At 46.7% G+C, this 14837-nt stretch overlaps 1 protein-coding gene across 1 annotated transcript in view; it reads left to right on the top strand.

Moving 5' to 3' along the window:
• The first annotated feature begins 5069 nt into the window (after positions 1 to 5069).
• ASB18 (ankyrin repeat and SOCS box containing 18) overlaps positions 5070 to 14837 on the top strand; it is a 78081-nt gene continuing 68313 nt past the window's right edge. Inside the window, exon 1 of the mRNA XM_021676895.2 lies at positions 5070 to 5317. Within this exon, the coding sequence (XP_021532570.2) occupies positions 5113 to 5317 (205 nt within the window). The 5' untranslated portion in view covers positions 5070 to 5112. The remainder of the gene's footprint in view (positions 5318 to 14837) is intronic.

Below are 14837 nucleotides of genomic sequence, written 5' to 3'. Positions count from 1 at the left end.
GATAGACTGGACAAGGAAAATGTGGCACATATACACCATGGAATATTATGCAGCCATCAAAAACGATAAGTTCGCATCCTTTGTAGGGACATGGATGAACCTGGAAACCATCATTCTCAGCAAACTCACACAAGAACAGAAAATCAAACACTGCATGTTCTCACTCATAGGCAGGTGTTGAACAATGAGAACACATGGACACAGGGAGGGGAGTATCACACACTGAGGTCTGTGGGGGGAAACTAGGGGAGGGACAGTGGGGGGTGGGGAGTTGGGGAGGGATAACATGGGCAGAAATGCCAGATATAGGTGATGCAGAGGAAGGCAGCAAACCACACTGCCATGTGTGTACCTATGCAACAATCTTACATGTTCTTCACATGTACCCCCAAACCTAAAATGCAATAAAATATATATTTTTTAAAAATAAAATAAAATAAGAAACTGCCTGGCACATATTGTGAATTATATAATCAACATACTATAATCTCAGCACATCAAGAAGTGCCTGGAATTAACCAGGGTTCAAAATATGTTTACTGAATGAAAATCATTTGTGCGTTATTTGGGCTTTGATGATTTTATTGATAGAAAATATCTGTATCTCCAATTGTACAACTCCAACCTTGCATCATTACAAGCCATGCCCCAATAGAGAAAAAAAAAACTTGCAAGAATTGTCAATGACTTTCACCACATCTAGTCTATACCCACACCCCATAGCATTGTTTCCAGCCTCTGAAGACACAGGGGAAATGAAAGTGGCCCCTGCTGTCTAATCGCACAAAGAGCTACCCATCAAGTCTGAGTACCAAGATTGCACACAAAGTAGCTACTGCAGCCTTCTGGGTTGATGGGCGAGCCTGGCCCCACACAGAATGGTAAATACATTCACATAAACATCTTGGTCAAAACCGTAGAGATAGAAAAGCTAGAAGTGACTCATTGAAAAGGAATTCAAGTCGGGCACAGTGGCTCACACCTGTAATCCCAGCACTCTGGGAGGCTGAAGTATGAGGATCGCTTGGGCCCAGCAGTTTGAAACCAGCCTGGGCAACATAGTGAGCCCCTTTCTGTGTTAAAAAGAATTTAAAAATTAGCCTGGCATGGTGGCACACACCTGTAGCCCAGCTATTCGGGAGGCTGAGGATGAGTTTGAGCCCGGGAGATAGAGGCTGCAGTGAGCAGTGATTGCACTACTGCACTCTAGACTGGGCAACAGAGTGAAAACCTTTTTAAAAAAAAAAAAAAAAAACAGAATTCAAAAGAATCTTTAGCAACATTAAAAAACTTCTGACCACAAGGAGAAACATCTTTGTCACTGGAGCTGGCAATTAGGAGAAAAAAAAATAAAACAGCAGGAACCAGAGACAGGAGAGGGGATGATGCGAGATGATGAAAGCCTCTGGCCTGGGGCAAAGCTCCAGCTTATCCAGAATGTGGAGGGTCCAGCAGCTGGACCTGGAGGCAAGGGGGCACCCAACAGCACCCCGGGGACCAGGGGATGAAGGAGCTGCTCTCCAGGCTCTCAGGGAAAAGCAGGGACATTTCAGGCCCAAAGAAGCAATGAGTTTAAAGGTGAATCCATCTTACAGGGCTATGTCTCAGTCACTCTGAGTGAGTCTAGATGCGCATAGTGCTTGTCCCTTACTCTGAGGTCACAGGGGGGTCTGAGGACTTGGGACTGTTCATTTCTCCCAGACCATGGCTCTCCCTTGGTGACGGACTCGGTGCTGGGACTAAATTAGACCCCAGTTTTATCAACTGATTTATTAGGCTGCGAATTTGTTCAAAACCAAAAGTATTGATGGAGGAGAAAGTCACAAGCCTGGCAGTCCTGACCTCTTTGGATGCAGAGATGCATGACATTAAAAATTCCAGACAATATTTATGCTTCTCTGTAAGATACATGTTATTAGTCCTCATCTAAACACATTTGTAAACATAACTGGATGTAAGTTATATACAATGTATCACTGAAAATACATGAATTACGGTACCCTCCACTGATTATTTAAAAATTAAAATGGAACAATAAAGCGACCTTTATCTGATGCAGAGAAAGGCAGGATCCGTCTGTCACTGACTGTTTAAATACATTCTGCACCCTTCAAGGACAGTCGCTGAAGGAGAGTCAAACAGATGATTTCCAAGAAGTTAAAGAGGGAAATACGTGTGCTGGGTTCCTTTCTCCTCAAATGATGGTTTAGGCTGTGGGGGACCGGAGTGGGGAGGGGGTGACATTAGCTAATCAAAAAAGAAAGATAAAGAAATAGAGACCAGAAGATTTTGTGCTGAAATAAAGAAATTCATGTTACCTTAAATATAATTTGTGTTAGTTACATTTCAATTCCTAATTTATACATAGCAGGGCTGATAAAGAATTGCATTATAATGAAATTAGCTGGAATAATTAGCATAGTGTATGTGCCACTGATTACACACCCAGCAGATAGCTTGGTAATTAAGATCAGTGAGTGCCGTATTTTGAGGCTTTGTCATCTTATTATCTGCCCAACAAGTGCTTCATCTTTACCTCCCTTCTGATTTGAAGTTTGATAGCAGTCTCTAATAATTCTTGTTTTGTTTCTTTAAATTACCTTGCCCCAGTGCTGATCATTTTCCCATGGTCACTACCCTCCCTTTCACTGTATCTACACACATGTGCTAGTGTTAGATTTCTCCCTAAATGCAAGATATTTGATGCTGCAAAGGATTTGTGCTCAGAAATTTAAGCTCAAAAATCTCCTTCAAAACCCCCAGTCCTTTGGCCAAAGAAAGAAGTAGAGACCAGTTATACTCTGCAGTTCGGTCAAGCCTCTGAACTGCAGGCAGATCCTCAGCATTCATGTTTCATTCCTGGGCAGAGTCCATTACCAGAGAGTCCAAGGATGTCTCCATCGGGGTCCATTCGTCAGGGTCCGTGACACCAAAAGGCAGTCACACTAGTGGCCCTGACTGCTGCTCATTTGTGAGCCCAACCTATGGTGCCATCGCTCCTCCACATTCCACTCGGGGACTCTGGGGTTGGCTGCTGTTGTTGCAAAATCCATTCGGATTTTATCATAAAAGGCAGGGCATTACTATTATCAAAGAATAGAAGGCTTGGGAGAATTCACTAAGGTTCTTCACTGGCTGAGTCATTCCCCCTGCATCTTCTTAGACTAAAACCAGGACATTTCCATGATTTAAAGGCAGAGTAAACACACTACCTATATCAACCAGGAATGTCTTCAGCTGTAAGTAACAGAAAACACACACAAAGTGCTTAAGGCATAAAGATAAGAGGTCTGGTGGCTGAAATGTCACCTCCAGTCTCTCCCCAGCTTTCCGTCCCACTCTCCTCTGTGTGTTGAGCCTTCATTTCACGTCTCTCGCCTCCTGGCTGTGAAGTGGCTACTGCAGCTCCAGATATCATGTCCATGTTCAAGGAAACAAGAAAAGGAAAGGGAGATGCCAGCCACTTCTGTCCCTCTCGATCAGGAAAGCAGATAACTTCCCAGACTCACTCCACCAGCCAGAACTGGGTTGCAAGAGAGACTGGACATTGAGTAGCTGGCAAAGGAGACTGGGACTGACACTACTGACCTAAATCAACGTGACTCATCCCTAGGGGCTGGGCACAGTGCCCCTGCCAAGAAAGCCAGGCCGTGTTGGGCACACAGGTGGAAGGAGAACGGATATTGGGCAGGAACTACAGTGCCTGGCACCTCAAATGCAGATGGAACAGAAGCAGGAAAATGCAGATGGAACACACTGGAACTGAAAGGAGGAAGGGTGTATTAGGGTTCTCCAGAGGAACAAAACCAACAGTATGTAGGGAGAGAGAATTTATCTTCAAGAATTGGCTCACAGTATAGTGCAGACTTGATAAATCCAACATCAGCAGGGTGGGCTGATAGGCTGGAGATCCAGGGAAGAGCTGAGGTTGAGACCAAAGGCTCAACGTCTGTCTGCCACCAGAATTCCTTCTCGCTCAGGGAAAGTCAGTCTTTTGTTCTATTCAGACCTTCAGCTGATTGGTGAAGGCCCACACATGTTAGGGAGGGCCATCAGCTTTACTCCAAGTCTGCTGGTTCAAGAAAGTCTAATCTGACCCCAAAAACACCTTCACAGAAACATCTAGACTAGTGTTGGGTCAAGTCTCTGGGCACTGTGGTCCCAGCCAAGTTGACATATAAAATTAAGCACAGGGGAGAAGAAAGGAAGAAAGGAAGGAAGGGAGGGAGGGAGGGAGGAAAAAAGGTGGCAAGATGGAAGGCAAAGTGAAGGAGGCCCTGTAAGCTCTGCAGCCCGCCCTGGACCCTCAGAGGCCACAGTACACTGGCATCAGCAGAGAAGCTGCAGGAGTAGCTGTGCTTGTGCACAGCTTGGCATGAGGAAACCCAAGCACCTTAAAGACACTGGTCACAGAGAGAAAGCCCCACCTCCGCCCCTAAGAGTGCACAGAAATCCACCTGAGGGCTCTGCCCTTCCACAGTCATGGAGTTACAGGCTTTGAGCCAAGTTTACCAGCTTTGAGGGACAGGGAGGTCGTGGGTAATATTTAGGTTACTTTTTTTGTTCACTTCTGTGATGCTTTTTTCTTCCCAAGGCCAGCCAGTTCTTCCCTGAATTTGGAAACCAAAGATTCCATTCCATTATATGCAGTTCGAGGCATGTCAATTTCCATGTGACCAGACGCTCCTTTTAGAGGACGTGAAGGAGAATGAGGGGTGAAATATTAGAAAATGTTCCTTTCCACAGAACAGAGGTCCAAGCCCAGTCCCAGGAAGAGGTTTTCAAAGTTTCAGGAGAGAGCCTCACTTTTGACCAAAAAAGATATTATTCAACATTACCCATGAAAGCTCTCTTTGAAAATATTATCTCTCCTTCCGTACCACTTACAAACATGTCTGCTGCCCCCATCCCTAGAATAATCCTTCACTGAGGCCTCTGGAAAGATTACTTCACACCTCCCTGCTGAGGGGGTGGCCCTCCCCAGGGACTGTAAGAGGAGCCAGGGTGCTGCTATTTATAGAGGCCCCATGCCACTCTTGGGGACAGCTGCTGACTTTGGAGTCGCTTTAGAGGAAGAAAAGAAAAGCTGGTCACTGCACAAACGACACAACAATGTCCAACTGGGATTACCTTCCCGACTACCCACTCAACTCTGACTTAGTGAAGAGATTAAAGTCCGCCCTGGATGCCAAAGATGAGGAGAGAATGAGGGATTTAATCTGCACTGAAGTCACACCCGTGGACGCCGTGATAGAACTGGCCAATGACGACTGGATGAAAGACCCCTCGGCTCAGCTGCCCCCCGGCATGCTGCTAGGTAACCAGAATGAGCCTGCTGCATCTGGGACTTAATTACTAAGTTATGCTGACAGGGTGGGCAGATCCTGGAGGTGGAGGGGCAATTGTTCGTAAAAAGCAAATGATGTGTACTGGGATATCTGACTCATACATACGTGCATACACGTGCTGCGTAGACCGTGTACATGTGTGCTACATAAGCAACAAGTGCAATGCAACACAAGAAACTAACTCTTGATGCCCCCATCCCACCACAGCGGCTGCTCTATGGCTCCGCTGTTTCCCAGGCTCCTCCATTTGCATGTGTAAATTTCACCCACTGATAACCACATCATAGACACAGTTGTGTGTTCTGCTCCCTTGAGATCTAAAAAATCCAAATCTAAAGTATTTTCCATGTTGCTACCTAGTCTTCTGAATTTCAATCCCCTATCGAAATACTTAAGCCAAATGCCTACAAAAAAGATAATATTTGGTTACCTTTTTGCTTCTATAAATAATGCTGTAATGAGCAGCTGTATTAGGATTCATATGGCTTTTTTCTTATTTGGGATTATATCCTTCCCATTAATTCCTAGGAGCCATGTAACTAGAACAAGAACATAACATTTTCTCCGAGTGTATTGTTTCTAAATTGGTGCCAAATTGTTTTCCGCAAGGGTTTCTATTCCCTCTGACAGTGAGGCGATGTGTTTTACCACAGCCTCACCGAGGATCATCGCCAGTAATGAATGTTTGCATTAAATTGCCGTTTCATACGTGTACACTGTTTTCTTCCCTGCCTGTCACCCATCCCTTCTTTGCAGGTCTGGATGAAGTCTTGTCCACAGGATTTTTTCTTTGTAGGCCTCATCAGGTGCAAGACTTGTCTATCTGGGGCTTGGGCAGGATCGCGCCATCTCTTTGAATCATTCTTATCATTTTGTAGGACTTCTTCACCCAACATAGACATCATCCCTTTGTTATGTTTGCTGAAAATGTTTCCTGACATGTGATTTACTGTTAGTGGTGTTGTGCTGTTTCCCAGCTTGTCAGATTAGGGGGCAAGTTAGCCTTGGCCCCTAAGGGTTGCTGAGGGCTCCTCTCCACCCTCATTCTTCTTCCCAACACAGGCGCACACATGTACACACACGTACATGCATGCACACGCATACACATGTGCACAACATGCAGGAGGAGCACGGATGGGACATGCAAGGGAGCACCTGCTAGGGAATGGAGCTTTCGGTGCTGAGGAGAGCAGTCTGAGATTGGAATTTCCGAAAGGTTCCACCAACCCTCCCTCGGTTTGGGTCTACTTCCTGGGCTGCCTCTGACAGTGAGGGGACCTAAGCAAGCCACTTTAGGGAGGAATCTTCTCTTGCTTCCTCTTCACCTTGGTTTTCCTAACATCTGGTGGGGGTCCGCAGGCCCAGGCAGCTGTGATCCCAAATTTGGTACCTCCCATCTCTCTAGGAGATTGCCCTGGGGGCGTTAGGGGAGGTTGTCATAATAAGCAGCAATCGGACCGGGAGTGCTGAGCTGGACATCTTGCTTCCCTCTCGGGGCTCACCCTGCCCAAGCAGCCCCCGAGGCTGACCTCTGCGAACTGTATTGGTCCTGCTTGCCCTCTGGCTCCTGTTGGGTGCTGCTAATGAAAGGAGCTGGGGGGAGGCGAGGGCAGGGAGAGTACTCCCCAGTCCCTCCCTGCCAGATGGCTGCTGGGCTTAGCAGCCTCCTTCTGCCGAAGGCTAGGCTCTGCCCAGCAGCTCCTGCCCCTCCTCTGGCCCCATCGTGTACAGGGTTAGGAATGGCTACCCATGTGGCTGCTGCCACCCATAGGTGGTCTCCTGTGGCCCCTGTAACCCTGCCTGCCTTCAGTATACCCTGAGCTCATGCCATCTGCTTTCTGCTGGGACCCTGACAGCAGCAAGCGTCCTCTCAACAGCTCTTCCTTCATAAACCTGTCCCAGCCGGTTGAAGATTTGTATATTGGCAATCTTGAACCTAAATATCCTTTCTTTTCATGTTACTAATTGCCCTGCAAAATCCTTACTGTGTGTCTGATTTTACCAAATGCTTGAAACTATGAAAACGGTGTTAGGAAATTTACATTCCTTCCACAATGAATCCATTAAGTCATAAATTACATACTGATATGGTCTGGCTGTGTCCCCACCCAAGTCTCATCTTGAATTGTAGCTCCCATAATTCCCACGTGTTGTGGGAGGGACCCAGTGGGAGGTAATTGAATCATGGGGGCTGTTTTCCTCATACTGTTCCTGTGGTAGTAAATACATCTCACAAGATCTGATGGTTTCATAAGGGGCTTCCCCTTCTGTTTGGCTCCCACTGTCTCTTGCCTGCCACCATGTAAGAGGTGTCTTTGTTCCTCCCTTGCCTTCCGCCATGATTGTGAGGCCTCCCCAGCCACGTGGAAGTGTGAGTCCATTAAGCCTCTTTTTCTTTATAAATTACTCAGTCTCGGGTATGTCTTTATCAGCAGCATGAAAACAGACTGCTACACATACACATGTACTTTTTCCTCTCTAACGATTCAGCAGTGCAGGGACAATTTGATACTGATGACATGTTTAAAGTGCTTGGGTCTGATCCAAGTTGGTTCAGTTTAGGATGACGGTATGCTAAATGATTAAACACGTGATCCTAGGGCATGCCTTGTTATCAGTGATTTTATCACAGAGAAAGCGGGCTGGACGTCAGGACAAGGGTGCAGGGAGCAACATGTTCAGACATTCATTTGGGGTATGCCACTCCAGCTACCATGGAAACCAGGACTTGAAGGAGCAGAGAAAGGCTAGGAAGAAGTTGAGTCTAGCTGAGTTCATTGAAGACTGTTGCCCAGGTGAGAGACGGCAAGAGTCTAAGCCAAGGCAGAGGAAGACACAAAGGCAAAGTGACAAAGATGAGCGATATTTGGGAGGCTCGATGGGAAGGTCTTGGTGATGGGTAGAGGATAGGGCCATCGGCTAAGATAGAAACAAGCGGGATCTGTGGTTATGATGATTTACTGAACCTCTACTCCGCTGAGCTGTGTAACCTCAGGAAAGTCTCTTTCTCTCTCTGGACCAACAACTCCACTTATTAACTAGGGTATCAGATTAGATTAGTGCTTCCCACACAGAACCACAAGCTTCCTGAGAAAAGCCCCATGGTGGAATGAGCTTGGGAACTGCACATCAAAGGCCTGGAGTAGTTTAAACACAAAGGGACTTGAGGATTGCGATTGCATTTGGCACGGTTTCTCACCTCACCCCGGAACCTCGCTTTCATGTCTGCTGACCACCATAGAACGGGTGATTTGCAGATGCTCTTGGGGAATCGCTGCTGGCTTAGATCACCATTCAGATTCCCTTCTTCTCCATGCTTCTCTGAAGCATCATCCCAAAGACTCACTGCTGCAGCCTAAAATGGGCATAGGTTCCTTTTTTCTGTGGGAGCAAATGTTCTCTTTCTCAAGGTAAGGGCAAGTTTGGGGAGATGATCCTTGATGGAAGAAAGAGCTGTTTGGATTCGAAGCTACATGTGGGGTCTTTACAATTTTTAAAGAGTGGACAAAACTTACAGCAATGACCTTGAAATGCAGCACATATTGGGAATGGACACCGTCAAGCATCTAAATCCCTGAGAGGAGGAATGTGAAGAGGAAGGGATGATCACACTGGAAAACGGGGCTGGACCAAGAAGCGGGGCAGAGCTGGGAATGTCCATCCGAGCCAGGAGAAGACCAGAGTCAAGGGTCATGTTGGCAAACACACCTGGGGAAAGAAGAGGGAAGAGGTTTCCATCCCAAGGACAACCCCAGTAGACAGAACTCTGAGTTTTGTTCGAAAGATGACAATGTGCAAAAATGAGAGAAAGAAAAGTAACCATTCTCTCTGCATGTTAACATGATCACCTGAGGACCTTGCCTCTTACAGTGTGCTCATCACGCTCACTGGCCTGTGAACTTAATACTCCCGCCAAATAGAACAGAAACATAATTAATTTTGATGCATCCATGTCAACATCATTAAAAAAAAAAAGCATAGAGGAAAAGTGGAGTGGCATCCAATGGTGGAAAGGCTTTTTCTGGAGAAATCCCTCAGTGAACATGTGCCCCCACCTTGGTGCAGGCAGAAGTCAAAGGGACTGAACATTTTAACCCCAGCAGATAGTGGGGCAAAGCACAGAACGTATCCTGCTGAGGCAGGCATTAGGCAGGAGAATGGTCATCCAACAGGGTTCTCTCAAAGAAGCAACTCACCTGTGCCCTTGTGAAGACACCTGCTCTCCTGCAAGGATGGACCTGGGACATGCCCAACGTCCTGCTGGGCTTACTGAGGCTGAGCCCCTGACTCCCCACAGTCAGCCTCCATTCCAACAGGATCCTCCTAGCCAGGGCTGCACCTCCTCTGCTCACCTGTGCCATCTCATCCTTCGAGACCCCACATAGGAAAAAAGCCAACCCTGCCTGCTGGGACAGAAATCTTGTGTCCTCCCTCCATGAAAGCATAATGCCCTGAGTCTCCATCCATTACTGAAATGCATGGCCTTGCTAGGCTGGTTTTTATACATTGACTAGACGATTCAAACCCAAATACAACCTTCTCCAAGGCAAGAACCTCACCTGACACTCGATTACATCCAGAGTGTAGCACAGGGTTTTAGCCCTGAGAGGAATCTCTGACTCTAGGCACAGTGATTGACACGGAGGAGCCAAGCTCCTGTGCTCACCCTCAGCTGCGTGGGCACAGATTGCATTTCCACAGACACTACTGGGATTTGTGCTTCTGCAAGGAAATACTCAATTCTACCTTCTGCTAAAGCCAAGTCTCTACTGTTTAGTACTAGCCACAACCGCATTATCTGTGCTTGCCTCTTTTCAATACCAGCTGGCTCAGTAGCCACAGAGAACACAGAGAGGGAGAAAGGACGGCTGGGGGAGGGGCTATGAGACCCATCTCGCCCCCCAAATGCATCAACTGTACAATTTGGCAACTGGTGTAATCAAACGACTTAAGAAACAACTGATTACTAATTGCTATTATTAAGGATGTCAGCATTCCATGATTTTGCTGCTGATATATACAAGTCAAGATGCTACTTGAATTCTTGATTGAAATAGAAAAATAGAGGCATTATGTTGTGTTTGGGGTAATAGTATTTAAGCACCCAGAGGAAAGTTAAAGAAATACTAATTGAGTTTTTATTAAGAGATCTCACCAGCAGCATGTACAGGTGGGGAATGAGTGTGGGTAAACACGCCATGGACATATGCATGCATGTGGAAATGGTGTCCATGTGCGGAATTAGACTTCTCATCTGAGGCTTGATGCAGGGCGAACCAGGACATATGGGCCATATCCCGTGTCAGACGTCCTTCCTTGTGCCTGGAGAATGACGTCACTCAGGACAAACCCAACAGTTGACTCTAAGTTAAATGAGCACACTCCTGCCTTAGAGGAATCATTTTCCAACACAGAGACAAGCGTGTACCCATTGATGATGGTGCCAAGACGTGGTGTAATGGGAAGGACAAGCGACTGAGTGGAAGGGGACCCAAACTCAGGTTCTAAGACGAATGGCCTGTGATTGTGGAGGAGACCAACAAAGCATCCCTACCCCCCACTGCCTTCCCAGGAGCAGCGGATTCTAACAGGGGCCTGTGTGGACCACGCCCTGCCTTCAAAGAAAGGGCTCCAGTGGTGAGTTTCAGGTCAGGTAGGCAGTGAGGATACCGGCTGTGCGTAAGAAGCTGGTTTACGAACTCATATGCACAGATGAAGCAGCTTGGCTCAAGGCTTAGGAAGACTAAGTCCCCAAATCAGGGCATGTTCAAACTGAAACTGGTCCTACACAGAGGCAAAGAAGGAGGAACTGGCAACGCAGTGAGGACCTGCTGTTCCTGGATAACAGGTAAGAGCACCTCCAAGGCTCTCACCTTTTCACTTCTCTAGCTGAGGAAAATGAGGCTTGAAGAACTTGCATGACATACCTTGGGTTCCACAGACAATCGGCGTTATAAACCCGGCGCCCTTTCCCATGCTCCGTGATGCCTGCAGTTCTTCCCACAGCTACGCTCTACAGACCGGAACACTGCGGCTCACCTGTGTTCCCTTGCTGGTCAACAGCCACTTAGGAGCAGAGCAGGCGCAGGTGTGCTTCCTGACTTGTAGTCGGGGGCTCTTGCTGCCTACCCACCCAGAGACATTTTGCAGGAAGGTCCATGAAAAAACTTCCCAGTGAAGCTGTCTACAACCCTTTAATCCGACATGATGCATATATATGCATGTGTACACACAGGCACATACACATTCATGCACATGTGTGCACACACACAATCTCAGTAGGCTGGAGTCCCTGGCTTCAAATCATTGAGTAAAAATGATCCAAAAAATCGTGGACAAGTGAGTGGGGTGCTACGCTGGAGAATAAAGACAGAAATGTGAAGCCAGAGGTCACCCATGGCAGGGCAGGGAGGAGGAGAAGTGCTCTGATCTTGGCTGCTCACCCCACCAGAGAGCGTGGGGGCAGGGAGACCCTGCTCGAAGCAAAATGAAATTAAACCTTTCTAAGTACTTATAAATCAGCACCTAATGACACTATCCCACCACCAGCCTGAGCATTGCTCTTATTACTTTGATTCACAAGCCAGGAAAAGATCCGGAATTATGCACAAATTATTGTCCCATCTTCTTAATTAACGCTGATTGCAAAATTCTTGCTAAAGTCCTTGCTAACAGACTCAATTATGCGCTGCCTGAATTGATTCACCCAGATCAAGTGGAATTTATTAGAAATACACTTTCCTACAATAACATCAGATTATCTTTGAATATAGTTAAATTATTTAGGAATAAAATGGCTGCAGCGGCAGCTCTTACTTTAGATATAGAAAAATATTCCCCACCACCTAGAATTAAAATGTTTCTTTGCTTTCTACGAGACACACACCCTGGGCTCTTTTTTTTTTTCTCCCAGAAGCAGGTTGGATCACACTGTGATGAGATGAGATGCATCCCTTAGAGCTAATGGTCCGGCTTCAAAGGCATATGGGCAAGAAAAAAAAATCCTACAGGGTCGTGTCTCAGCTCCCCCCAAGTACGAACCGTCACTGCCTGTGGAACACAGTGAAATTGCAATTAGACTAAATCAGGATATTTTCAGAATCAAAATTGAGAAACGGGCTAATAAAGAAATAATGTATGCTGATGACATACATCTATTAGCATCACTCCCAAGCACACTGGAGTTTGGAAAGAACAAAAAGAAATGAGAATAATAGCGAAGAGTCTTTTCTACCTTCCCAAGATGACGGCAGTTTCTTGCCATAAGTGCTCTACTTGGGAAATAAACATCCTGAAGGAACTAATTGGAAATGGTAGGCATGCCCTCGATAGCCTGATTCTAGCTTCCCATCCAATGCCCCGCCCGCTATCTTTTAATGCCACCCTCTACACCTGGATATTGGATAAGGTGTTTGTCTGATTTGCCACATCCTGTACATAGTAGGTGCCTAGTAAATATTTATGGGCCAAGCATGGTGGTTCATACCTGTAACCCTCACTTTCGGAGGCTGAGGTGAGCAAATCACTTGAACCCAGGAGTTTGAGAACAGCCTGGGCAACATGGCGAGACCCCATCTCTACAAAAAATACAAAAATTAGCCGGGTGTGATGGTACACACCTATAGTCCCAGTTACTTGGGAGACTGAGGCAGGAGAGTCACTTCATCTGGAAGGTGCTGCAGTGAACCAAGATAGTGCCACTGCACTCCAGCCTGGGCAACAGTAAGATCCTGTCTCAAAAAATAAATGAATATGTAGAAATTAAAAATAAATAAAAATAAATATTAATGTGGCAAATAGCACAGGGAAAACACTGTAGAACTCCTCTGGCTAGACCCTCGAAAGAGGAACATGTTCCTGGGAGTCTGTGATCCAAAGGAAGGAAACCCAAATAAAGGGAGGCAAGCAGTGAACGCAGTGCACCCAAGGCACATCACATGGGACAGGGAAGCAGGACCCAACTGGGACTTGGGTGTGTAAATCAGAGAAGGGAGGAAGAGGAAGCCCCAGGCAAAGAGATTGGGACGATATTGTTTGAGGCCACAAATTCTAGGCACAGGTGTTTACCCTTACTCAGAAAGCCCCAGGAGGAGCCATTCAGCAAAGGAATGAGGTCATCTCAATTTGAAAGAAAACATCTGACTCTTTTACCTAGGTAAAAAGGAAGATAAAGAACAACTGCTAGGAGATGCCACCAGCTGTCCCCTCACAGCCACCCTCCTCTCCTGCTTTACCAGCAAAATCCCTGGGGCATGTAATGTGCCCACCTGGAAAAGAAATACCTGTCCCCACTGTGTTAGCCCGTTCTCACATGGCAGTAAAGAAATACCAGGCCAGGCGCAGTGGCTCATACCAGCACTTTGAGAGGCAGAGATGGGCGGATCATCTGAAGTCAGGAGTTCAAGACCAGCTTGGCCAACATGGTGAAACCCTGTCTGTACAAAAAATACAAATATTAGCTGGGCGTGGTGGTGGGTGCCTGTAGTCCCAGCTACTCAGGAGGCTGAGGCAGGAGAATCACTTGAACCTGGGAGGCGGAAGTTGCAGTGAGTCAAGATGGCGCCATTGCACTCCAGCCTGGGTAACAGAGTGAGAATCTGTCTCAAAGGAAAAAAAAAAAAGAAAAAAGAAATACCAGAAGTTGAACTGGCTCACAGTTCTGCAGGCTGTACAGGAAGCATATCAGCTTCTGCTTCTGGGGAGACCTCAGGAAGCTTCTAATCATGGCAGAAGGCAAATGGGGAGCAGGCAGCTTACGCGGCAGAGGCAGAGCAGGAGAAAGAGTAGGGCGGGGAGTGCTACGCACTTTTAAACAACCAGATCTCACTAGAACTCACTCACTATCTTGAGAACAGCACCAAGGGGAGGCACTAAACCATTCACGAGAGCTCCGCCCCATCATCCCATCAGGCTCCACCTCCAACATTGGGAGTGACTTTTCGCATGAGATCTGGGCGGGGACTCCCTTGAAGCTAGGGCTGGTCTCGTTCTCAGCAATGGGCTTAACAGCAGATGGAAGATGACAGAAGGCAGAGCCCGCAAATTTGAAACCATCAATAGAAAAGTATTTGATCTGAAGAAGAGAAGGTTCAACGATGGGAAATAAAATGAACAGGGACTGTGGGACAAGATAAAAGGTTTAACATACTCAATGGGAGTGCAAGAAAGAGATGAGAAGAAATGATTAAAGAAATAACTACCAAACGTTTCCCAAATTTAGTGACAAAAGATATAAGTTTACAGAGTCAAGAAGTTCAGCAAACCAGAAGGGCAGAGTTGACAGAAGAGAGTCAGGTGTGTGGGCTCGCATGCCTGAATGTTCAATTCCTGTTGTTGAGTCAGGTTTACTTTGAGAATAAAGAGCAGGTTTCATTGGCCTGGCGCAGTGGCTCACACCTTTAATCCCAGCACTTTGGGAGGCCGAGGAGGGTGGATCATGAGGTCACGAGTTCGAGACCAGCCTGACCAACATGGTGAAACCCCGTCTCT

This window comes from Aotus nancymaae, unplaced genomic scaffold (genome assembly GCF_030222135.1).
Source record: "Aotus nancymaae isolate 86718 unplaced genomic scaffold, 86718_ANA_hifiasm-v0.15.2.pri h1tg000031l, whole genome shotgun sequence".
NCBI classification, from domain to species: Eukaryota; Metazoa; Chordata; class Mammalia; order Primates; family Aotidae; genus Aotus; species Aotus nancymaae.
This window is presented reverse-complemented; position numbering and strand designations above follow the sequence as displayed.